This window comes from Diceros bicornis, chromosome 27 (genome assembly GCF_020826845.1).
Source record: "Diceros bicornis minor isolate mBicDic1 chromosome 27, mDicBic1.mat.cur, whole genome shotgun sequence".
In the NCBI taxonomy this organism is placed as follows: domain Eukaryota; kingdom Metazoa; phylum Chordata; class Mammalia; order Perissodactyla; family Rhinocerotidae; genus Diceros; species Diceros bicornis.
The window spans coordinates 44,343,625-44,369,303 of NC_080766.1; the positions used below are offsets into that span (position 1 = coordinate 44,343,625).

Genomic DNA, 25,679 nt, shown 5'->3' on the forward strand with positions numbered 1-25,679 from the left:
TGAACCCAGGGTCTGGCACCAGTGCCCTGGCTCTTATAAAAACTTGATTGAGATGTAAGTCACATGTTATAAAATCCACCCATTAATAGTGTACAATTCAATGGGTATTTTTTTTTTTTTTTTAGTATATTCACCCGGTTGTGCAACCATGACTGCAAATTTCAGAAATCTTCCTCTCTCCAAAAAGAAACCCCATACTTATTATCAGTCATTCTGGCAAGCGCTAGTCTGCTTTCGGTCTCTATAGATTTGTGTGTTCTGGACGTTTCATATAAATGGAATAATACAGTACGTGGCCTTTTGTGTTTGAGTTCTTTCACTTAGCATGTTTTGGAGGTCCATCCTTGTGGTGTTATTTTTTTTTATTTTTTTTTTTTTGTGAGGAGATCAGCCCTGTGCTAACATCTGCCAATCCTCTTTTTTTGCTGAGGAAGACGGCCCTGGGCTAACATCTGTGCCCATCTTCCTCCACTTTATATGGGACGCCGCCACAGCATGGCTTGCCAAGCAGTGCGTCGGTGCGCGCCCGGGATCCGAACCAGCGAACCCCAGGCCGCCGCAGCGGAGCGCGCGCACTTAACCGCTTGCGCCACCAGGCCGGCCCCCCTTGTGGTGTTATTTTTGTAGCATCCATTTCTTTGTCTTCATTCTTCCTATGACTGAAAAAACATTCCATTGTATGGACATACCATACCACACCATGTTTTTTATTATCTGTTCCTAAGTTAATAGATACTGAGGTGGTTTCTAATTTTTGGCTGTCATGAATAATATTGCTGTGAACATTTGTGTACCAATTTTTCTGTGGATGTATGGAGTGGAATTGCTGGATCGTGTGGAATTCTTATGTTTAACTTTTTGAGGAACTACCAGACTATTTTATGCACCATTTTACATTCCTACCAGCAGTATGTGAGGGTTCCAATTTCTCCACATCCTCACCAACACTTGTTATTGTCTTTTTGGTTGTAGCCATCCTAGTGGATGTGAGGTGATATCTCATGGATGTTTTGATTTGCATTTCCCTAGGGGCTAGTAACGTTGAGGCGTCTTTTCGTGAGCTTGTTAACTACTTGAATATCTTCTTTGGAGAAGTGTCTATTCAAGTCCTTTGCCCATTTTTAAATTGTGTTGTTGGTCTTTTTGTTGAGTTAGAAGACTTTATATATTCTGGTTACTAAACCTTTATAAGGTAGATATGGTTTACAAATATTTTTTCCAATTCTGTCAGTTGACTTTTACTTTCTTGATATTGTCTTTGGAAGCACAGAGTTTTAAATTTTGATGAGGTCCAATTTATCTCTTTTGTTGCTTGTGCTTTTGGTGTTGTTAAAGGTTGATGTCTAGTTGAACAGCACAGGGGGGCCCTGAGTAGAGTTTGGTGGTGGTGAGAATCTTTGTCAGAAAAAAGATGTCCTTTGGCGGTTGATGTAGAGCTTATGATATACATCAGTATTTCCATCTTGATTCCAGTGAGAGGTAGACTCTTCATAGCTGTAAAAATCCATTCCCTCTCATGTCCTCGTGCTATTATTGTTAGTCAAGTTGTGTCTAGATATGTTACAACCCAACCTAAGATTGTTATAATTATTCTTTTATTTTTAGCTACATGTTTACCTTTTTCAGGCTGCTTGTTTTGTTTTTGTGGATTTGAATTACTGTCTGCTATCATTTGCTTTTAGCCTAAAAAATTCCTTAGTGTTTTTTATAAGTCTGGTCTGCTAGCAACAGCTTCTCTCACCTTTGATTTATCAGGGACTGTCTTTATTTTACCTTCATTTTGAAAGATAGTTTTGCTGGTTATAAGATTCTTGATTGACTTCAGACTTTCAGCACTTTGAATATGTCATCCCACTGCCTTCTGGCCTCCACTGTTCCTATTGAGAAGTCACTGTTAATCTTACTTGGGTTCCCTTGTATGTGATGAGTCATTTTTCTTTTATTGCTTTCAAGATTTTCTCTTTGCCTTGAAACATTTTGGCTGTGATGTGTCTTGATGTAGATCTTGTCTGGAGTTTTTTTATCCAACTTGAAGTCCATTGAGCTTCTTGGATGTGTAGGTTAGTGTTTTCCATCAAATTTGGCAAGTTTCAGCCATTATTTCTTTGAGTATTTTTTATGCTGCTTCCTGTCTCTCATCCTTCCAGCACTTCCATTGCAGGGACATATGTTGGTGTGCTTGATGGTTCTCTAAGGCGCTATACATCTTTTTTTCAAGGCTATTCTGTAAGGCTGTTTCTGTTCATTTTTCTGCAAGACTGTTCTTTTTCTCTCTTTTCTTCAAATGGTATAATCTCTATTGATTTGTCTTCAAGTTTGGTGATTCTTTCCTTGCCAGCTCGAATCTACTTTTGAACCTCTATAGTGAGATTTTTCATTTTGGTTACTGTGCTTTTTTACTCCAGAATTTTATTTGATTTTTTTTAATAATTTCTGTCTTTTTTACTGATATTCTCTGTTTGATGAGACGTTGTCGTCATATCTTTCTGTAGGTCTTTAGACACCACCTCTTTTAGTTTTGGGGCCATATTTCTAATGGCTGCTCTGAAGTCGTTGCTGAGTCTATCTGTGGGCCACTCAAAAGCAGCTTCTGTTGCCTAAGTGATGCTTTCCTTTTCTTTTCATGCACCATAACTTTCTGTTGTTGAAACTGTACATTTTAGGTAGTGTATTGTAGCGCCCCAGGGGCTTGATGTTGTTAGCCAGGTCATTTTGTTTGTTTATTGGCCTGGCTCTGAGCTGTGTGAAATCATTCCACTCTCCTGCCAGTGTGCAACCTCTGATTTTCTGCTCATATTTCTTTCTTGTTTTTATCTTTCAGCCTGGCTTTGTGGGTCAGCTTAAACTACTTATTGGTAAAAGATTGTGCTTAAGCCCCCTTGGCCAGTTATGGGTTTGCCCTTTACCACTGGATACGTGTGCGGCTCAGAGGCTTCCGTCACAGTTCGGTGAGCTTACATTCTTGACCTACCTTCAGCCAGGCGCTAGCAGCTTTGAGATTCCCTCCAGTCTCTCCTGAGCTGGTGCAGCCTTGAGCCTCACACAGCCTCCAGACGGCCATGAACGCTGCTTCCTAGGAGTTACTCGTGGGCCAGAGGAGCCCATGTTCAGCCAGTGTTTGCTCAGGGGCTGTGCCTAAGCCCCCGTGCCAGTGGGCCCCTGCCTTGTGTTATGGTTGGCTTGAGGAATGCGTTCCAGTATGCCCTGTCCAGCTCTGATCGCTCCTGAGCGGGGGCGGCCTCGACACAGTGCGCCCGGATCTCTGTTGTTTTCAACACTCTTGGGTATGGGGATCTCCACGTTATGTTCCTGATACAGTCAGTCCCCTCAAGCAGAGCCTGTCCACACAAGAGAGGGGTGCAGGAACAGCCTCAGCTTCTCCCTGTTGACACCCCTCTCTACAAGTGGGAGCTGTGGGGTGGCCCCTAGTCTCCCTGACTTGTGAGCACCTCTGCTCTACAGAAGCAGGTGCGGATGGTCAGGACCCGGTGCAGATGGTCCCTGACTTACAATGGTTTGACTTAGGGTTTTTCTTCTACTTGACGATGGTGTGAAAGCGATATGCATTCGGTAGAAACCATACTTTAAATTTTGAATCGTGGTCTTTCCCAGGCTAGTGATATGTGGTGCCATACTCTCTCAGGATGCTGGGCAGCGACAGCAAGTCACAGCTCCCAGTCAGCCCCACAGTCATGAGGGTAAAGAACAGGTACACTTATAGCCATTCGCTACCCATCCAACCGTTCTGTTTTTCACTTTCAGTACAGTATTCAGTAAATTACATGAGACATTCAACACTTTGTTATAAAATAGGCTTTGTGTTAGATTAAGTTTGCCCAACTGTAGACTAACGTAAGTGTTCTGAGCACAATTAAGATAGGCTAGGCTAAGCTGTGATGTTCAGTAGATTAGGTGTATTAAATGCATTTTCAACTTAGGATATTTTCAATTTACGATAGGTTTATCAGGATGTAACCCCATTGTAAGTTGAGGAAGATCTGTATTCCTGACCTTCCCTGCCTGAGGGGGAGCTTCTGCTTAATGAGTGGGGGTTGGGTGGGGTGGGGGAAAGGAGCCCTGGCTGTCTGGCCTCACCTTCTTGGGTTGGAGCCTGTGCAACATGGTATGTGCGGGGGCCGGGGGCGGGGGGGCGGTTGCTGGCTGGTGCATACTGCCCACCCTGGACTGGGAGCTGGGGTGAGGAGTAGAGCTCCTGGGGTAGTTTGTGCAAATGGGGGTGGGAGTGGGGATGGAGAAGAGGTCATGGCTCATATGCCATACATTCTTTCTGTTCTTAATGAGATTTATCATTTTCTCCAGTTAAATGGTTGTTGGGGAGACAGTCAGCCACACGCCTCTGCTAGTCCCGACATGGGTTCCCCCACAGCCCCCACTGTTATTCCCTGTGCTGGCCAGACCACGTGGGATTCCCCCAGCAGATAAAATCCTGCTGAAGACAAGACTACGGCCAAAATTATAAGGAAACAATCCACCATGGGCGAGAGTCAGCAGAAAGAATAAGCATCAGAATTAGACTGCTGTGAAGTTAGAAAATAGGATTATCTGATAGAGACTACAAAATAAGTGTGTCTAAAATATTAAAGACATAAAGGAATCAAGTAAGAGAAAGGAATGCAAGAAAACCTTACAAAGACTAGGCAGATTTAGAGAAAAACAATAAATAGACCTTGTATAAAGGAAAAGAGTAATCCTTGAACTTTAACATGGAATAGAGAGTTAAACAGAATGCTGATTTCTAGTCACATAACGACATGGTGATCCTTGACACACATTTTAACAATGTGACATCAGCACCTGTTATAGGAAGCTCCTAAAACGTGGAGTAATGAGATGGAAAGCGCCACTCTGGAAAATGTCCAATGAACATTGTGGAAAGAAGTCGAGGACGGGCTGTGTACAGACTTACACGTGTGACCTGAGTCTGCACTCGTCCCCTTATCTTGCCCTGAGGTCTCAGCTGAGAAGGCCCTCCCTGCTCAGCGCTCCCCGCACACCTCCCAGCCCCAGTGCTGCTCCCTGTGTGAGGTCTCTGAGGTCTCTTGTTTGCTGACTGTCTCTCCCTGTCCTGGAACTCCCCAGGAGCGAGGGCTCTCGGGCTGCTGTCCAGCTCAGCACTTTCTTGGCACTTGGGCTGGTTTCTGCCTTACTCCAGTCCTGTTTCTTGGTCTGTGACTCCTCTGGGGGTTGATGCTGTGGTCCTTCCCGAGCCCCTGTCCTGAATCTGGAACAAGCCAGACGGGCATGGGGGGTGGGGTCTGGGTTAGCACAGTGTGATTGCAGAGTGACCTGGAGGGTTTTGAAATCTTGATGCAGGATGAATGTGGGTTGGAAGCAGACCTGGAAGCGAGATTGCTGAGAGGGAACAATGGTGTGAAACGGGAGAGTGCTGCAGAAAGAATAGGAGTAAGATGCAAGGTTTGGAAGGAAATCTGGTTCCTGTCACAAGTGCTTGTGAATATTAAGATTGTAATTCGTAATCGATACTGATCCTGAATCAGGTCTAAGACAGTTCCGGACCAGGAGCAGAGCCCATCTGGTGATTTGAGGCTGGCAGGAAGGAGTGCCACCTTAGAGCTCTGGGATCTGAGCTCCAGTGGCCTCAGCCTCCACTCTGGGGAGTACGGGTTATTTCCCCAGTTCTTCCTTCGTGGAAGCTGGATCTGGTCCTCGACCATCATGAGGTCCTCCCTGAGGGGCCTCCCTGCCCGGGACTGGCTTGCATTTCACCCTGAAACCATGGAGCGAGTCTTACATCTCCTGTCTTTCCTTTGTAGGAGTGGGCTTTCGTGAACACTGATATCTTTGCCAGGACCAAGATCGACCCCAGTGCCTTGGTGCAGAAGCTGGACCTGGACGCCAGGAGCGTTACTTCCATCAGGAAAGGTGAGAGTGGGTGAGGCAGACCATAGGGTTTGGGTGTTCCCAATGCAGGGACACGCTGGCTTTGAGATTGTTCATATGCATGGGCCATAGCAAATTCCAAGTTTGCCTGTACATTTTTAAAAGATTTTTTATTAATGGAAAAATTTAAAGATATACTAAAGTAGAAAGAATGGTATCAAGAAATCCGTGTATCCATCCTGTCACCTGCCTTCAACACACGTACTGGAGTATTTTGAAGCAAACAGCATTTCATTCATGAATTCTGTAGTGTATATTCCCAAGGGCTCTTAAAAAAGACATAAACATACCTGTAATGCCGTTATAACACCTGAACAAATTAGTAGGAATTCCTTTCTGTGAAATAAATGTGCCGTGCTCACGTCTTTGTGATGGCTTTATAAAAGTTTCTTTGTAAAAGTCAGGGTGCGGACAAGGGCTCCACGCCACGCTGCAGCCCCTCCCCACCTTTCGCCTCCGTGTGTTCGTGATGTGGCGGAGGTCCTTTTTCCCACTGCACTCCCCTTATTTTAGATTTTGCTGGGTGCATTCTCCTCGGGTCTTTTAACATGTTTCTCTGACCCAACCGACGTTCTTGGCCAGAGCCTCCTGTCTGACTGGGCCCTTGAGGTGGAGAGCGGCTCTGCTGCACGGGCGTCCCCTGGGAGGGGGACTGAGCCCCTGAGGCCTGGGCGGGCCCACCGCCTCCACTTTGTGGAGAGAGGCCTTATGAGCCCGGTGAGCTGCACAGTATGGCTGAGCGTTTTACCAACATAGCGGTGTGCTCAGGGCACTCAAGCCCTCCAGGCTATTTGCTCTAGTCTTTTTGTAATCCTACTATGCTTTTACCTTGTATCTTTTTAGTTGGTTTAATTCTACTGTACGTTTTCTTGTTTGGATTTGTAAGGAGCTGTCCTTGTCTAACTGCTGTAACACTCATTCTTTGTGGCCCTATGGAACTCTCTTGAACAGACGTACAGACTTTTCTTAACTTGTTGGATAATTAAGCAGCATCCAGGTTTTTAGTATAATTTTTTTCCAGATTTCCATCTGTGGTTTGTAAACAACTCTTAAAGTTATAAGTTGTAATTAATTCACAGGTACGGTTTATAGCAAGCATTTTCTGTGGGGTTACGTTGTTTACATCATTGCTTTAGATTTTTTATTATTTCACTGGGGAGATGTATCTGAATCTCCTTGCCATAATTTGTGCATTGAAACTGTCGAGAGGAAGAATTTTTCCCTTCTACCGTCCTAGGTTCTTTGGCTAGGACCCTGGAAGTTAGAGTAACAAAAGAGATTAACAAGAGAAACATAGTTCATTAATGAGCACACATCACTCAGGAGAAACCACAGTGATGAGTAACTCAAAGGGGCGGTTGGACTTGGACTTCTAGAGCATCTTAGCAATGAACAGTAATGGAGTAGCAGTGGGGTAGGTTAGTCTGTGCGGGGACGTCCTGGCGCGTCCCCCTCACGGCCGTCAGACTCCCCTGGAGAAGGGTTCGTGGCAATCCCGGTTCCTCAGAAACTTCTGTTTCTGGTCAGATGAGGGCAGTTACGGGAGGGCCTCTTCCTGCGTCTGTGGCCTGTCGGCCTCCAGCTCACGCCATCCTCTGCCGAGCTGCGTGTTTGGGCAGCGCGTCCGCGTCCTTTTCGGACCCTCCCACGGACTCTCCTGGGACGGGTCCCGCAGAGTGGACCGTGTGCAGGACGGGGTGGGGGACGGCGCTGCCCTGCGTCCCACCAGGGTGGGCGGCCTGTCCCGGGAGGCCCAGCCACAGGCACTTGGGTTCCCTGGTGACCAGCGGGGTCAGAGGTCTTCTGTGTGTGGGCTGATTCTCTGGGGGTTTGTCTGTGTGTGTGTGGCAGTCGTGATTGCCCCCGTGACACGCGGCCGAGCGCTCTGCGTGTGGTGGAGCTCAGCTCGTTGTCACTCGTACAGAACTCTTCGGGGGCTTCTCAAGCTGCCCCTGAGTTCTTCTCTGGAGAGCTGGCACGTGCCGTTTTCTGCCGGTTCCGCCCTCGGCTACTGCGGCCTCTCTCTCCCTCCCTCCTCCGCTGGGGGTCGTGGGGCCGAGTTGGCCCTCTGCCCGAGGGCCGCCCTGCCTGTTGGGAGTGCGCCCACCCTGGAAGGTGGCATTCTCTCTAGCCGCGCAGGCTGAGGGCTCCGCGGTGTGGGAGGGCAGCCGGGTGGGAGATGGAACTTCTGGGCTCACGGAGCGCTCACGCCTTCATTTGTCCCTCAGTGTCCTCCTCCGTGAGTGTCGTGTCTGTGGGTGAAGGGATGAAGAAATGCAGCCCCGAGGGGGTGGGGGTCACTCAGCCTGGAGTGGCCGAGCCCAACAAGACCCTGTCGTCTCAGGGAAGCGCTGGGCTCTTGCCACTTGGTGTGGCCCTCAGACTTCCCACCCTGGTCCTGGGGCCGGGGGGACGTGCTGCTGAGCACATGGCTTTCTTTCCTGCGGTGGCTGACACACGTCCCCTCAGTGTGAGCCGTGTCCATTGAGGTGGAGGACACGGGGATTCCCACTTACCCGAGAGGGCAGGCCCTGCAGGGAAGGGGCCCTGAGGAGGACGGGCCAGCTGGAGTCTCCCTGGTCCCTGGGCCCCCAGCCCAGCACTGGCCTCTGGCCTGCCTGTAGTGGGGTCTCCAGGAGGGGTGACCCCAGGTGCAGACCCCAGGCAAATAGTGGGAGAAGCCATCTGTGCTACAGCCAGTGTCCCCGAGCAGCAGTGTGAGGGAATGGAGGGGACAGAGCCTTAATTTGGAGTCACAAGACCTGCTTTGAGCCTGGGTGCTCTGTCGGCTGCTGGATTTTGGATTGTCTGTTTCACTGCCCGCAGCCCCTAGTTCATCGTCCGCTAGGTGAGCTGCTGTCAGCCGGACAGGTGTGCCATGTGAACCTGCCTGGGACTTGTCCAGGGCTCCTTCAGCCCTGCCAGCCAGGTGACACATCCATGTCATGAGGAGCTGGTGCAACTTGTCCCTTTACCCAGATGAGGATGTGATGCAGGGGAAGTGAAGCGTCAGTGTAGGGGCTGGTCCCTCCCTCTGCCGAGCTCAGAGCCATGAGGCCGCACCTGGGAATGGGAGTGATGTCAGGCTTCCCGCTGGCACCGCTGCAATGGTTCCCTGTGGGACATGGTCACAGCTCCCTGTTCTCCCCCTTTCCTCCCCTCCCATCCACGCTGCACCTGTGCAGAGAGAGCCGCTGAGGCTGTGCATGCATCTCAGGGCCGCCCGGGCCTGTACCAGCATCGCTGGGGCCCCATCCCAACCTGGTGAACCCTGTCTTCACACACCCTCCAGGGCCTCTGATACTGCCAAGTTTAGGACGCTGGCCCAGAGCTTTGTGGGTCCTGCCTCGCAGCCAGGAGCACAGAAGCCCCTCCCATCTCCTCGCGTCTCTGCCTGAAGATCCTGGAGCCTGGATGGACCCTCTGGGTTCTGAGCCGTGCACGGCCAAGTCCTTCTGGTCGGGAACTTGGAGCCTCTGCAGCTCCAGTGGGTGTCCCCGAGGTGGCAGTGCTGTGGTGCATCGGCTGACCTGCCAGCGGATCCAAGACTTGCATTCATGGGAGTGTCTCAGTGCTCAGTGGACAGAACTCAGTTACGCCTGTGCCTTCATACTGAGTCTGAGGGATTTTAGAAAATTCCAGGTGGCCCCTGCCAAGGCAGGTGGGGTTGTTGCCTGCCCAGGGAGCATGGGCAGCTGGAAAGAGCACGAGGTCACTTCCTGGCAGAGGGAACATTTCTAAATTCTTTGACAACCTGGGGGGCATGGGCCTGAAAACCAGGGGTCGGGGAGAGGGCGCAAGAGAAGGGAGGAAGGGGGAGACGATTGGTCAGGCAGTTGTGGCCACAAGAGGAGAGGAGAGAAGCTCGGGTCAAAAATTCGGTTTATTATACTCACAGGTCCTAGAGAAGGAGACCCAGCACGCAGGGCCACGTGGGGGAGGCCCCACGTGGTCAGGAGGCAGAAGACAGGAATCCGCTAGCCCCCAGGAGGGAGTCTCTCCCCAGCTGGAAATGTTTTTTTTAGGATGTCAAAATGTCATACAGAAAGCTAGAAAAGTATTTATGGAAGGAGAGGGCCTGGACTGCGGGGTGCAGAGCTCAGAGCGCCGGCATTGTGAGCTCTATGGCCTCCCACTGGGCAGAGCCCTGAGAGCCTGGAGAAGAGTCCTGGGTCCTGGGGCCCCTGGGAGGTGGGCAGGCAGCCTGAGGCCGAGCTGCTGACGGTGGTTAAGAGCATGCACAGCGGGCGCTCGGGAGCCGTGGGGCTCTGTGCATCCCCAGCTACTGGCCCTCGGGCAGGGCACTCATCTGTAAAAGGGACGTAAAAATAGTATCTGCCTCCTAAGTTTTGCCTGCTTTGGGTTAAGATGAGTTAGTGGATGTGAAATGTTTGAAACGTGGCTTGGCTTAGTGAGTGGTCAGTTGATGCTGCAGAGGTGACCGGCTGTGTGTCCCTTTGAGGGAAGCCCCTTCTCTGCTGGCCCGAGGGGTCCCCGGGCAGGTGTCTGTGTCTGGGCCTCTCCCCACCCACTCCTCCCTCTTCTGCAGCAGCTCTTCTTTTGTTTTGGCATTTGTCAGCCTTGCCTCCTGATAGGCCAGCACCCTGGAGCCCGCCGGGGGATGATGGGCCTTGTGGCTTCCCTGGGCTTGAGCTGGGGCAGGTGGCCTGGTCCAGCTGCAGGTCATGTGGAAAGTGGCATCCGGTGACTCAGCCGCTGCTCAGTGACCAGCTGGGCCATGACGACGAGGGTGCCTGTCTGCTTGGATTATTGGGGATGCGTCTTTCCCTCGTGTGCTTGCCCCGGGCTGAGTCACCGATAGAAGTGTTCCGCGAGTCCCTGACCGCTGTGCCCCTGCTGTGCAGCCACTGTGGTCCGGAGGAGGCCAAGCCCACTCAGAGAGGGGCCCTGGCATGGTTGTGGGCCCATCACCAGGGATGGACCAATGTCCGCTGTGTGTCGCCCCATGTGCATACTGTGGGCTCCCCTCCCCTCGTGCAGATGTCTGCTCACACCCTCCCCTTCAGCCTCGAGACCCAGTGGGTACCTGTTGGACCCTGTGGGTGCTTTGCTGGTAGCCTCTTTCCTGAGTTTCTACACGGAGGCTTTGAGAGCCCTGCCGGCCTAGGAGCCAAGTGTGCCCCCCAGTTTCCCTCCTTCCCCCCTTGGGCCCACCTTCTGATTCCAGGCAGGGGCTCTGGGCTTCCTGTGGGGGCACCGCTGGGCTCTGTGGCCATGGGCTGTAGAGCTCCTCTACAGTCCACTCTGTGGATGGGGCCTTGAGGGCACATGGCAGGTTCAGGGTGAGCACTCCAGCTCCTGTGTCCCTCCCCGGCACAGGGCCCCACCCTGTCCATTCTATACTCCTTTGTGCTGGAAAGTTGCAGACAACAAGCCCACTCCGTTGTCAGACAGGCACCTGGGGTGTCGGGCCAGTACTCGGTCCTGTGGCCTGGGGTGGGCCTGCAGGAGGACAGGCCTGGTGAGGTACATGCTAGCAAAAGGATGCGTGTGAAGAGCATCAGCATGCTGGCCAGCATGGAGGCCACGAAGAGGCCACGGTGGAAGCGTGTCTGCAGGGTTCTGCGGCGGGAGAGGCTGGGGAAGTGGCAGTGGTGAGGGGACAAGACCGCTGCCAGGCCCCAGTGGAGGGACTTTGGCGCAGGGACACCTAGAACACACGGATCCGCCCTGTGTCTCCCCAGGGACTGTGCTCCTGAGACCTCCCCCGTCACCCCAGCAGAGAGAGCTCTGTGCCTCTGGGCTGCACAGCCACAGTGCTGTGACCTTGGGTTTCCCTGTGGCTTGAGCTTCGCTCTGTAGATCTCCGCGGTTTCCTCTGAACCTGGGTCTCCTGAATCTCGGGTCTGGAGCAGGTGCAGGCGTGGGGGCTGCCCAGCAGAGGGCGGCAAAGGTGCGTCTCCTCTTTAGGCCAAGCCCAGATTAGGAGAGGCCTGGTCTGCCCTCAGTCCTGCCTTCAGGATAGGAGGCTCAGGAGGGCAAGCTCCCTGCACAGGGACACAGGGACGAACTGGGCGCTTTCCAGGGGGTGTCCTCCGGGATTGTTTATAAAGCTCCCTGTTCAAAGACTTTCCCCATGTTTTCTGCAGCTGTGAGGTTGGGTGTGGGACAGAACCCACTCAGAAGCCTTCCTTTCTCATCTCCACCCACGTCCAAGTGTAAAACAGGAAGAAAGGGAGAGTGAGTGACCTGGACAGGGAATTCCTGCTCCCCAGGGCCCAGTCCCAGGACAGGATCACCTCCTTGTCTGTAGCTGGTGCTTTGACCTTGGAGGTGTTTCGCTTTCCCTGGCCTTCCTGCCTTCCTGAGGACAGCTGGAGGGGGACCCTGAAGGGCTTCAGTGGGTGGTGGCACTTATGGGTCTGGGAGCCAACACCTCTTTCTTTGGGGAGGTACGTGTTGCCCGCCTGGTGGAGCTGGCCGCATCTGTGGTTGTAGGCTGCTGGCTATGAGCCCCTCTGCGTGTCCCCTGGGCATTTGGTTCCTTGCTGTGGGGAATAGGCCCTCGGCAGGAGAGCGCCTCCACCAGGCCCCAAGGAGGAATGCCCACTGCCCCTAGGGGCATCCTGGCTAGCAGGGCCCAAAGGTCTGTGTACTTGACCAGGCGGAGGGTTGGAGAGCGTGGGCTTCTGCTCTGGGCCTGCTGGCAACTGGGGGCTGCTGAGCTGAAATACCGATGGCCTGTGGCCCTGTGGTCACGTGGTGCGAGGGCGGGAAGGGCACTTCTGTGCTGTCCTTGTCTTGGTCTGTGTGGAGCCCGTTCTTTTTAACAGACAGAAGCAGGGAAGGGCAGGGTCAAGGGGACAGCCCAGGAGGACCCCGTGTGGACGGTTTTGAGAGGGAAAGGATTGAGGTGGCGAGTGACTGTGGAGCTGGGTCCAGGTGTCCCGCTGCCTCCTCAACAGGGCATGGTAGGGGAGGGGCCTGGGGCCTGCTCCCTCTGTTGTCAGGGTTTTGGGAGGAGAGCATGGGAGCCTGGATGAGCCTTGTCCTATGTGTGCATCCCCCTCTCTCCCCACTGTGGGCTGAGCCGCCCCTGCTCCCCCCTCCCAGTTCCCAGCAGGCTCTTCCTGGGCTCTGAGTGGGCTCTTCACTGGTGGTGACGTGCGGGAGGTCTTCGCCCGCAGCCCGCAGGTGCTGCAGCGTGCTGTGCCAGGACGTGTGTGCACTCTGTGCTGAGTGAGACGATGTGGGGACGGGCCCAAGGTGGCAAGGAGCCAGGCACCTGACAGACCCCGGAGTGACCCGCAGCTCGCCATGCGCCTGTTGAGTTCTCGTGCTGGGGGGTTCACCCTCCACACACCCACCCCCACCCCCCACTTCCCTGTGTTAGGCCAAGTGGCGAGAGCCCCCATGCCCGTCCCACCGGCCCTGGGGGGGTGGGGCTGAAATCTGTGCATGGAGTGGCTTTGGGAGGCGTCTTTGCAGGGCGTGAGCAAAGTTGGTGTAGCGTGGTGACCGTTTGCTGAGCACCCATGCCTCTGGGCGCTGAGCTCAGAGTGGGCAGTGGGCATGGCCCAGCCAGCCCCACCGTGTACCCTGCTGGTGGCTGGAGCATCCCTGCAGCCAAGGGGTCTCCCTGCCTACCTCCAGGATTGCTCTTGGGTAACCCCCCTCTCTCGGAGCCTTAGCCTGGGCCTTCTGCTTCCAGTGTTGCCATCCCCACTCTGCGTGGCTCCTCAGTGACCTGGGTGTAGAGTGGAGTGTGGTCCTCCAAGGCCCCCCACCCCAGCTGACTGGTGGGACCCTGGGCCCTCAGTCCTGTGGGGTGGCTGCCTGGTCCCCCAATGGTCTCACCTGTGGTCCTCTTCATTCTCTGGAGGGCAGACACAGACAGACACTGGCCTCCCCCACCACGAGTCTCAGAGACCCCCCCCTAGGGAGGAAGGAGGGGCCGCTTGCTCAGAGAGGCTGTGGCCATCCCTAGGGCACTGGACCCGTGACAGCCATGACTGGGGAGCCTGCACCCTGCTGTGCTCACACTGACCCTCATAGCTTTGCTGTGCTGGCCATGCCCTCTTGTCCCCCCCCCCCGCCCCTGTGGGCTGTCCCGTGCTGCTGGCATTCGGGTCACCAGGGAGGGGGCCTCAGGTGTGCCTGTTGGCTGAGGCCCCAGATCCAGGTCTGGGTCAGTCTCCAGACCTGGATCGTCGTGAGTGGTACCGGTGAGGGCAGGCACTTGTCCTTGCCTGTGTCCTGTGATGGCTCTGAGCGTCCGTTCCACCTGGGCCTGCACCCCTGCACCCCTCCTGTGGCAGTGGGCAGAGCTGGGCCTGCACATCGTGACTTCTCTGGGAACCTGGGCAGGGCCGAGCTGTTCCACTTGGGAAGCCAGGGAGCTGTTTCCTGAGCTTGGTGTCCTTGTGAGCCGCGCGTTGTCAAGACACTGGGCCAGGGGTCGGCCAACCATGGCCCCGGGCCAGTCCAGCCCACGGGTGTTTCCGCCTGCCCTCCGAGTGGCGTGTTTGGATTTTCTGTCATACAGCTGTGCTGTCTGCAGTGCTGGTCTGTTTGTCCTGTGCGACACGTGCTTCAGTTGTCCTTCTCCCGCCTTGGCGGGTGGTCAGGAGACAGCCACAGAGCCAGCTTGCTGGGTCACGTCCCACCCACCGCTTCCTTGCTGGCGGCCTGACACTCTCTGTGATCAGCTCCCTCATCTGCAAGAAGGGGTGTCGGGGACCCCCTGAGTTCGTCCTTGCAGAGCCCTGAGTGCAGAGTGCCGCCCAAGCAGGTGACAAGGAGGCTCATGGTGACTGCACCTCCTCCCCTGTCCTGGAGCTTGTGGTGGTATCATGCTCCTGGGCAGCATGGTGGGGTAAGAGTTCTTCGGATTAAAGTAGCTTGTTGGATGTAAAGGCCCTGACAGTGGCTTGGACATGCAGCAGAAGAGCCACAGCCCTGGGTGCAGGAGTGCCCGCTTCCCTCCTGCCGGCTGCTGTGTGGTTTGTGTGCTCCGATGGGATGTAGTCCCAGCTTACCAAGGGCATGAAGACACCGTGTCTGGGTGCCATCCTGGGCAGAGGAGCATCCCAGCCTGGCTGCGGTGAGGTCCGTGGCCGTCTGAGGGGCCATCCTTGCTGCAACGGGGCAGCTCCATGTGTGGGGGTTGGGAAGTCCCTAGAGGCAGCGGGGCAGTGTCGCCTTCTAGCGTGCTCGGGGTGGGAGAAAGCGGATCCACATGGCTCTGGAGTTGCCCCATCTTGTTCGAGCTCCTGGCTCCGTGAAGCTGAGCCGGCACGTGGATGGATGTACTGAATCCATGGTGTCGCCCCTCACTGCCCTTCTTGCAGCAACACCCCTGGCAGAAGCTTGAAAGTTAGGGACCAAACTCCCTCTAAGATTTCTTTTGTAAGAAACAACACTTCATAATTGAAGAAGCAGGAAATGCATGTTGTAGAAAAGACAAGTAAAAAAAAGACATTACAAATAAAAGTCTGCTTCTGCCACCCAGAGACTGCTGTCCCCCTGAGCCTGTGTGGGATTTTGCGTTTCTGACCCCCATGTGCACAGACCGTGCTGCTGGCTGACCTGGTTAGAGCTGACGCGACCGCCCTGTTTCAGGAAGCAGCCAGTGGCTCCTCTGCCGAGCTTGCCTCATGCCCTTTGTCCAGATGGGTCCCTGTCTCGCGTGGCCGGCCCCGTGAAGCCACTGGCTGCTGCCTGGGGCAGGTACCCTGGGAATAGCCCTCGTTGTCTCCTGCGAAGCCTAGGGAATGCCTTTGTCCAGTTCTCCACACACGGACTGGGAGGCCTTCCTGGCCGCGCAGAGAGGCCTTGGGCTGGCATGGAGGGACAGCACGCCTCTGCAGAGCTGCCTGCCATAGAGGGTGGTGATTTCTGGAATTGTTTTCTGGAGCTGTTACGTCAGTGGAATTGGACCTGGTCGCTGGCAGGTTCTCGGGTGCTGCTGCTTCATCACCAGATAGGATGGCCTGCCTCCTTCCCTGCCGCTCCAGAACCTTCCTCCCAAGGGGGGGCGCTGTCTTTATAGCGCTGTCCCCAGCAGTGGTCTTTGGAGCCAGTTGGATGTGTGGGGTTGTGTGGCCCGTGTGGGGTGCTGCTTCTCAGCGCATCTGTGTCCTGTGCTTGGAGGTGACGAGGTGGGGAGATGCCGTCTGAGCATGTGGGTCGCTATTTCTAAACTCAGCTCTCTGGACTCGGTGGCGGGAGCTATTTTAGCTTCTCGGCGCATTTCAGCTGCCTGCGGAGCCAGGTGGGCAGCATCCTGCCAAGGCCATCCGCTGTCACTCGCGTCATCACTCATGTCATCAGCAGCTGGGGCCAGAGGGCGGCCCAGGCTTTTCAGGTAGAAGCTCGGGGGTGGAGGAGGGGCTGGAGGCCCGTGGGCCTCCGCGTGTGTGCCGTGGTTCCACTTTGCTGTCCTGGACGATCGACCTGCAGCGCCTGTGGGTCCAGCAGGGCCTCCCTTCGGGTGCTGGCCCACTGCTGTGTTTTCCAAAGCCCACTGTAGCCGCTCAGGCAGGATCTGTGATCTTGGGGCCCTCCTGGCATATTCTGGATGATTGGTTCTTACAGCCCGACCCCTCCCAGGGAGGCACTGTCATGTAGATGTGTGACAGCTGAGCCTGGTCAGACCTTCAGTCCCCCTCTGCTTGCCCTGCGGGCTTGGGGCTGATCATGTTCAGGGAGGGTCTGTGCTGGCCGTTGGGCACGGATCCCTGAGCAGGGCCTGTCCTCTTCCTGCCACGGGCTCATCCTGGTACGAAGTTGATTGTGGAGAGGAGAGGACCACCCGCAAAGCATGTCGTGTACACGCTGCTGGGGGTGGCTCTCAGGTCACCTCGCTGGGCACCCCCTTTCTCTCTAGGCAGATGTTGAGGCCCCGTAGCCCCTGCCAGAGGAAGGCTGCCCTTGGCTTGAACGTCTTGGGGTGAGGGCTGCACCCTGTGGCACTTTTGGAAGCTCCGACTGGTGGTTTCTACTTCCTATAGAGTTGATGTCTGCAGTCCTTCTCTGAGAGACAAGAGCCCGCGAGGATGAGCCATTTGCCTCCATCCTCAGCACCAGCGGAGGTGGGAACGTCCCTTCGCTCTTTGGTGTGGTGCTCACTGTCTCCTGACACCTCATTATCTGGAGGGTCCCCACGTGGTCCCTCCTGATGATACCCTGGAGAAGGCCATCGAGATGGCTGGGTTGGTGGAGGCAGGAAGGGGAGCCTGGGGGGAGCAGACAGGAGTTACTGCTGGCATGCTGGGGGGCCCAGGCTCTGGCAGGACCGTTTGCCCGGAGGGGAGCACCTCTCCCTCCTGTCTACCCGTGGGTGCTGCTCACTCCCTCCATCAGTCTGGTGGGGCTGGTGGGGTGACTCTGTTGTGCCAGGGCCACCTTTGAAGGAAGATGGCTCTATGGCCGCAGAACCGAAACCACAGGTTGCCCCCTCAGCCGTCCCCAGGTGCAAAAACTGCACGGACAGCCAAACCACCATATGTCTTTTTGTTAGACATCAGTCCTAAGGGTTTGGAGTCTGTCCTTTTGACATACACAGTGGTTTGGGGCATTCAAGAGTTCATCATGGGGGAGGTTTTTGTCAACAAAAAGGGTGCTTTCGTAGTAAAACTTGGTGGTCTATCTTAGAAAATATATTGATGTGGCCCTTTGGTTAATAACCTTGCCAGTTCTTTTCCAGGACATTGTCTCTGATTAGGGCAATTCATCCTCAATTTTTTTATTTCTTTTTTTTTTTTTAATAAATGGCCACCTGTTTACAAAGGTGAACAGAGAAAATTGAAGGGCACAAAATTCCTCCGGCTGTACCCTCTGTAGGTGACCACCTGTTCTGGCCATGCCCGTGGTGGGCAGTGCGGGCCCACCTGTGTTCGGCTGTTTCTCCGACTGCCTGGTGCTGGGCCTGTTCTCTCCCCGGTGGGGTGTCCCCGTGGAGCTCGCCCACCGATGGCTGAGGGAAGAAGCTGCACTTCCTCGAGCTGCTGCCCATGCCACTGCCTCCTCGTTAAGCTGGGGATGCGGCACACCATGTGAACGCTCACGGCAGGGACTGCGCCTCCCTCCCTGCACGCATGGTGTGGTCCGACCTCCCACTTCCCCCCAGTCTTGGGGGTGGTTGCTCGTCATTTGTTTCCAAGGCTGCTGTTGTCTGATGGGGCCAGTGCTGCAGGGAATGTCGTGCCTGACATCCTTGTGAACACGAGTAAGTCTGTTTGCAGTCAAAACCCTAGCGGTGGGATTGCTGAGTCAAACGTGCGGACATTGAAAGCCTCAATAAATGTCACCAAATTGCCTCCTAAAGTCGCTGTCCCGTGGGAGCACCTGCTCAGCAGGCGAGAGGCTGCCTCTGGTCCATGCCAGCCAGGGTACAGACCCGGGTCTCTGCCAGTACAAAGGATGGACAGGAGGGTCTGGTTTGTAAAATGGGCTCTTCCTTAGAAGGAGGTTCCGTTAGCCACGTTTCTCTGTAAGCTGCCCATCTCTGCCCTTTCCCTGTTTTTCTTTTAGCCTGCTCGTCTTTTCTTATTGGTTTGAAAGAGCTGTTTGTATGGGAAGGAAGCCACCTGTTCTGTTGTCTGCAGATGTCTCCCCCACACCAGTAGTGCTTTTGAAGTTGTTCACATAATTTTTTCCCTACAGAGGTTTTTAATTTGTGTGTAGTCAAATTTATGTTTTCTTTGTGTTTTGTAATTCTTCTGTGTGTTTTTTATAATACTTTTATTTACACATTTAATCCACCAGGACCCTATTTTGATATACAAAGAGGGGTGTACGATTCCTGCTTTACTGTCCCTGAGCCTGCGACCTCCCTGAATTCTGGGGTCTGCAGGGCCTCCCACCAGTGGTTCCAGGCCTCCTTTTCGGGATGTAAGCTTCCAAACCCTCTGCTGTCTCCAGGGACGGCACGTTTGGTTCCTGTTTCCCTGGTGCCTGGGGATGGGCTGGGTGGCCGAGGTCCTGGGGGCAGAGCTGGGAGGTCCCTGACCTGCAGTGCAGTTACGATTCAGGCTGGTCTCCACTGGTTGTAGACTTTTTTTTTTTAATTATTTCAAAATTATAGAAAGTTGCAGTAGTGTAGAGAAAGCTTCTTCCTGAATCTTTGAGAGTGAGTTGCCGACACCCATATTGTCATCAGGAGGCTTCTGTGTGAGGCCGCCCTCCTGCCTTCTCCTGTTGGACGTGTGGGTCATGCCATGCCCGTCCCCAGCTCCTGTTGCTTAGGCTAATGCCCCAGACAGATGCCCCCTCCCCCCACTCCAGCCCTTACACCCCACAGTGGGCGCCGTCATCATCCCATTCATGATTAGACACTGTGCTGGGTCCTGTGGACATCTCAGCCCCCTACCTCCCAGAGCCTCTGACTTCTGCACAGGGCTACACATGCCCTCCTTGCCCCACACCCGGCTGCCCCTCCCCCTTGTGCCTGGCGCCTGGGTACTATGGTGGGGTGCAATGCTGGGGGCATTGGGGTGCGGTGCAGGGTGCATTGGGGGTTGGGTGTCTGTTGGTTGGACCAGCCAGAGGAGCAGCATTGATCCCGGGGGCCTGTGCTGAGCCTCCTGCCATGTGGCCCCGTCTTTTCACCCGCTCACACACCTGTCCCCACCCTGAGCAGCACTCTGACAGTCAGCCAAGGGTGACTCTAAAAGGTTGCAGTGCCTTCCCTTTCTGGTGGGGGAGTGAGAGGTCGGTGAGTGAGAAGGAAAGTAGGTCAGCTCCCAGCGCATCTGGAAGTCTCAACACAAGGCCGAAGCCTGTAGGATCTTCCTCTTGGAAAAGGAATGAAATTCCCGTGGGAGTCACGGGTTATAGGGGGTTTATACACTAGGCTCACCACCTTTCTCTTGACAGAACTTGTTTCTGCCTTGTTTCTCTGAGACGTCATGGGTCTGTTATAACAGCCAAGTCAGGATCAGCTGGGAGGTGCGCATCTCATATAGATGTGTTCTGGGTGGGACATGTCCTGGGCTTAAGCCGTGTTATCTCTGGGCAAACCAGGTAAAGCCAAGGAAGTGGGGCCAGACTGGAGTCCACTCTGTGTTTAGAGCAAACTGGAGGCAGAGGCGCTTTCAGCAGCGCCCAGCATCTCCCGGCCCAGTGACCTCCCGCCCGTGTTCCCGCGTGCCACCGCCCCGACGTGGGGCAGATGTGTGCTCCCAGAACAGGATGCACCCGCCAGCCTGGCAGCATCCCCTCCACCCCCAGGCCAGGCCAGGCTCCGCATGGACAGATCCACCTCTTGCAGCTCTCCGTAAGGCGGCCTCTCTTCCCCCGGTTGGAAGAATTCCAAAGGGGCAATGGCGGTCTCTCGGGATTTGTATCATAAATTTATGGATCACACCAAAAGTTATCCTGCTCTCTGCCCCACCCATTTTCTGGGGAAGCGGGGACTCTGGGGGCTCAGGAACTAGCGAGAGGTCCCTCCTTCTGCGGGTCTCCCGCTGCCCAGGGTGTGGCCCCGCCCCATCGGCACCAGGGGGCAGGAGGGTGCTGGCTGCTCCAGCCCATGCTTAGAGAAAGAAGGGCCTGGAGAAGGGGAGCCCAGCACCACCTGATAAACCAGCTGGCACTGCCCCAGCCTCCTGGGGCCACGCGATGGCTTCTGCCGACACAGGGTGCTCATCCAGCTGGGAGTCACCGTCCAGTTGGTGTGGGGCAGGCCCCAGTGATGTCAATGGAGCACGTGGCTCACTCGAGGGGCAGTGGGCACCATGCTGCGCCTCGGTGGTCCTCCTACCTTGAGTACGCCTGTTGGGGGCAGGGGGTTCTCTGTCTTGCTCCGCCCCCCTGCCCCCAGCCTGCCACGAAGGAGATGGCGGCCCTGGGATCAGCAGGACAGCCCTAGGGAGCTCCTGTCCTGCAGGCAGGGCCAGGTGTGTTTTTATGGCACTCTAAGGAGCAATACGTACGTTCATACCTTGCTTCATGGTTTATTTTGGAGAATAAACCTCCAAATCCCGTGTCTCCAGTACCTCTCCAGTGGCGTGGTCCTGGGGATGCTGGTGAAGCTTCACTGGGGCCCAGCCAAGGCCACCATGCCGTGGAGGCCTGATTGCTCTGGGTGCAGCTGTCATACTCTGTTCCAGTCCTGGTTTGCAGCAGTTCCCTGTGACAAGTTACGGCCCCGTCTGAGCCTCAGTTTTCCCATCTGTAAAATGGGGTTGGTTCACAGGTCACTGACGGAAATGTGCCCACTGCTCCTGAAGGTCAGCAGGTGTCTTCAGGTAATTAGCGAAGCAAAGCAGTGTTAGAGCTGCCCTCTTCCTTCGTAGATAATTGGTGACGGGGCCCTAGCACCTGGTAACTTGCAATGCTGGCTCTGCAGCTCCTCGTGGGCAGTGGGCAGGCGCGGTTCACACATGGCCTGCTTACCCTGGAGGCGTGGCTCCTGCCTGGCTGATGACAGGAAGCACAGTGCTCTGCATTATTCATCAGAAGATGGATGTGTTGGTCAGCTCCGGCTGCCATAGCAAATAGCACAGATGGGGCGGTTTAAACGACAGATGTATTTCTCACAGTTCTGGAGGCCGGTAGTCCGAGATCCAGGTGTGGGCAGGGCTGGTTCCTCCTGAGGCCTCCCTCCTTGGCTTGTAGATGCCATCTTCTCCCTGTGTCCTCACATGGCTGTCCCTCTGTGTGTGTGTCCTGATCTCTTCTCATAAGGACACCAGTCAGAGTGGATTAGGGTCCATCCATCCTAGTGACCTCATTTCAATTTAATTACCTCATTAAAGACCCCGTCTCCAAATACTGCCGCATTCTGAGGTGCTGGGATTAGGGCTTCAGCATAGGGCTTTGGGAGATACAGTTTAGCCCATAACAATGGGGATGTGCAGACATGCCATGGGAGGAACTGGGCCGGGTGAAATGACCATGAAATTAGACAGGCCCAAGGGACAGGAGCTGGGGGAGCAGGGTGGGCCATGGGAGGGTCAGCTGGATGGCCTGGTTCTGATGACAGAGATGTTCTGGGGGACACAGAAGAAGGTGCATGTTGTGCTCTGTGCCCTGACGCTGGACCAGTGAGGCCGGGGACACATCCCCACACTGGCAAGTGAGGGTGGACTGACGGCTTCCAGAGAAGGCACGTCTGAAGAGAGTGGGATTCTCTTATTACCTTGGTAGATTCAGTGACAGGATGTGGGACCACCTCTTGCTTAACCTGGACTCACTTGAGACCCCTCATCTTTGGGCACCACCTGTGTGGAGAAATTTTAGTCAGGGACCATGAGCCTCAGCTCCAGGCTGCCTGGGTCCTGGGCTCAGCAGAAAGGGACCCTCGGTGTGTGAGGCTTCCACTCAGTTCTTGCTAGCTTGTGCTTCTCCCTGAGTTGTGGGGCATTCTCTGGGCTGCATGGTTATGTTGCAGCACGTCCTGAGGATCATCCTGGGGTTGGGGTTGGAGGGCTTGTTGGTAAAGGCCTGCCTCAGCATCCTGGGGCAGCCCCGTGGAGAGTGCCAAGCCGTTGCCTCAAAGGGACACCAGTGCTTAGGGAGCCTTCTGACTGTGCTGATGAGCCCCCCGTGAGGAGCCCCGGCTCTGCTCCCCCGTGGAGGCTGTGAGAGGCTGGGGCTGGCCGTCGCACCCAGGCACAGCCCCACTGCTGTGGGTGCCATGGCCCAGCGTGGGTGGCGGTGTTGCCAGGCACCCTCAGAACCTGCCCCAGCCCTGTTCCTGGGCTTGGTGGGGTGGGAGCCCCAGGCTTTTGTCCTGTGGGAACAGGGACGCCCCACTCACCGCCACGTATTCTCTGTCCTCAGGCACAGAGGCGAAGGCTGTTATGCCCAAGAAGGAGAAACTGAAGCTGAGACGCGAGAGGTGGCTGCAGAGTAAGTGCATCCTTTGGCCCCCCGGGTGGTGGTGCCGGCTCCCCCTACAGCCGGGGCAGCACAGGCTTCCAGGGAGCCATGCTCCAGGGCTGGCTTGCAACCCCTTTTGAGGCCCCAGCCATGGCCAGCGGGTGGTCTGGGGCCGTGGGGGGCCTTGGCAGCATGCCCAAGATGGCCTGTGCTGTGACAAGCAGATGGCCCCTGGGGAAGGTGGCCTTGTCACCCCGTATGAGGGTCTGCAAAGCCTGGACTTACTCCTTCCTAAGAAAATGGTCTCAAGAAGCTGCTGCATTCAGCTCCTTGTGTGTAAAAACGGTTCTGGTTTTGGTCCCAAGATGAAATTTGTAATTATAAAAGTAACACGTGCTTGTTGTGTTTTATGATACAGAACTATCTGAAGTAGTAGGTGAAATCACTTTTCCGTTAGGTGTGCGTCCTTCCAGATGTTTCTCCAGGCGTGCAACAGCACAGGGTGTCTATGGGCAGCTGTGGTTCTCAGTGTGGTCCGAGGACTCCCACGGTCCTACTGTCTTTTCAGGGGTCTGTGGGTCCTTGCTTTACGAGTACCTGTCTGTGAGGGTGGATTTTCTTCGTGTGTTTCCAGTCAAACGTCTCACAACAGGTCGAATGCCACTCTACCCACCAATTTGGTTTTGGAAAATATAGTTATTTTTCATGATGCTGAACATTTGCTAATGTTTTTCTAAAAAAAGATTTTATGATTGTTTTGTCATTTTTTTTCTTAACGTTATCTTTTTAGTGTGATTCTGCTGACTTTTTAAATTAATTTGGAATATTTTCTTCTTTATGTTCTCACACAGTTAAAATATGATCTGGATTATTTTTTCCTTGAAGATTTTAAAGAAAATGTATGTTTTGAATTTTTTAGAGAAATTCATCAATTTCTTCCACAGTTATTAATTTTACGTTTTATGTAACTTTTGGATGTTTATCATTCATCTGTTTTGTTTTTCACAATCCCTAGCGTGGAGTTGTGCAAAATATTCTTTGTGAAGTGTGTTTGGAAAAGCTAATAAGACCGTGACCACTGGGACCCTGAACGTTTGTGGGCCACAATTCATTGATGACATTTCAGTTTTCTTCTATGGTGCTTGGTCTTTTTTTTACTGGTTGAGTCGATCTTGGCCACTCATGTTTCCCCATGAAATCATCTAACCTAATCACATCGCAACCTCTATTAGCAAAGGCTGGCTGGTTTCTCATATTACTGAATGTCTCGTGCATCGCTGTTGATGTCAGCCCTTCTGTCGTTTCTGATTAGCTTTGTCTCTTCCATTCCAAGAGTTAATTCTTGTATTTACTTGTCAATTCCACTCTTTTGTTTTCTAAATTATTAGTTTCTCTTACCTTGTTCTTGCTTTCTTTGGGTCTCTCTGAGTTACTTAGCTCATTTATTTTTATGTGTTTTGTTCAGGAATGAAGGGCTGTAAATTAGCCTCTGAATGTGGCCTTAGCTACATCTCCCAAGTAATTAAATATTACTTGCTCTTTTATTATGTAAACTTTCATACAGAAAAGTCAGAAGCATTTTGCAGTGAACACCTTGTACTCACCATGTGGATTTTAGTTGTCACGTTATTTCTTTATCACGTATCTGTTCATCTGTCCATTCCTATCTGTACATCCATCCACCAACCCATGTTTTATCTATGTATTCCAAAGTCAGTTGTAGACATCAGTACACTTTCTCTCAAGTAATTCTGCTCGAGTTCAATATTTGTTTATGATTGTTTTTTATTTTTATTTTGAGGTAAAATTTACACGCAATAAAATGTAAGTCTTAAGTGTGCCATTCAGTGATTTGTGACAAATGCATACAACTGTGCCACCAAAATCCCTGTCAAGATACAGAACATCACCATCGCTGAGAACTCCCTAGTGCTCCCACCCTCAACTACCCCACAGGCAACTGCTGTCTGATCTGATTTGGGTCATAGTTTAGGTGTCCTGCTGTGGACGCCATATAAATGGAGTGGTGTAGGGTATGCTCTTTTTGTGTCTGGAATCTTCTGATCAGTGTGATGTTTTTTGAGATTCACCCTTGCTGCCTGGAGCCGTAGTCCGTGCTCTTCTGTTGCCAAGAAGCATTTCTTTACACAAACATACGCTGTTGGGTACCTACCTTCCTATTGATGGGCACCTCGTCTTTTTTCTCTTGTTAGCTACTACTAATAAGGCTGCTATGAACATTCTTTACAAATCTTTTTGTGGACATATGTTTTCCTTTCTCTTGGGTAAATGCTTGGGAATGGAATGCTGGGTCATAGGGTAGATGTATGTTTAGTTTTATAAGCAACTGCCAGACATTTCTCTGCAGTGGGTGTGCGTTTACACTCCCACCAACAATGCAGGAGAGTTCTGGTTGTGCCATGGCTTTGCTAGTGTGTAGTGGCATCTCTCTCTTTAGTCCTAGCCGATCTGCTGGGCCAAAGTGGTAGCTCATTGTGGTGTTAACTTTCATTGGCACGATCGGGCATTTTCATGTGCTTACTGCTCATTTGTTCCCCATCTTCAGTCAAGTTTGTGTTTCACGAGGCTCTTTGCCTTTTTATTATTGAGCTCCAAGAATTCTTATGTCTTGGAGACCAGTTCTTGGTCAGGTATGTTTTGCAAATAATTTTCTCCCAGACTGTGCTTGCTTATTCTTTTTTTATTTTCTTTGATGAATGGAAGTTTAATTTTGAGGAGTCTAATTTATCTTTTTTCATATATGGTTATTGTGTGTATATGTGTGTGTATGTCTTATTTAAGAAAATTGCCCAATCCCAAGTCATGAAGATGCTATCCTGTTCTTCTAAAAACTTTATAGATGGCTTTTATATTTAGGTTTCTGATCCATCCCTTCAATTCATATTTATCTATGGTATGAGGTACTGGTTAAGATTCTTTTTGTTTTTTTTCAGTATGGATAGTCAGTT

At 53.2% G+C, this 25,679-nt stretch overlaps 1 protein-coding gene across 2 annotated transcripts in view; it reads left to right on the forward strand.

Moving 5' to 3' along the window:
- The window catches only part of SLX9 (SLX9 ribosome biogenesis factor), a 39,471-nt gene that overhangs the window by 1,026 nt on the left and 12,766 nt on the right, over positions 1-25,679 (forward strand). For both annotated transcript variants that reach the window (XM_058523278.1, XM_058523279.1), the window contains exons 2-3: positions 5,796-5,904; positions 22,672-22,740. In XM_058523278.1, coding sequence (XP_058379261.1) covers positions 5,796-5,904; positions 22,672-22,740 — 178 coding nt within the window. The remainder of the gene's footprint in view (positions 1-5,795; positions 5,905-22,671; positions 22,741-25,679) is intronic.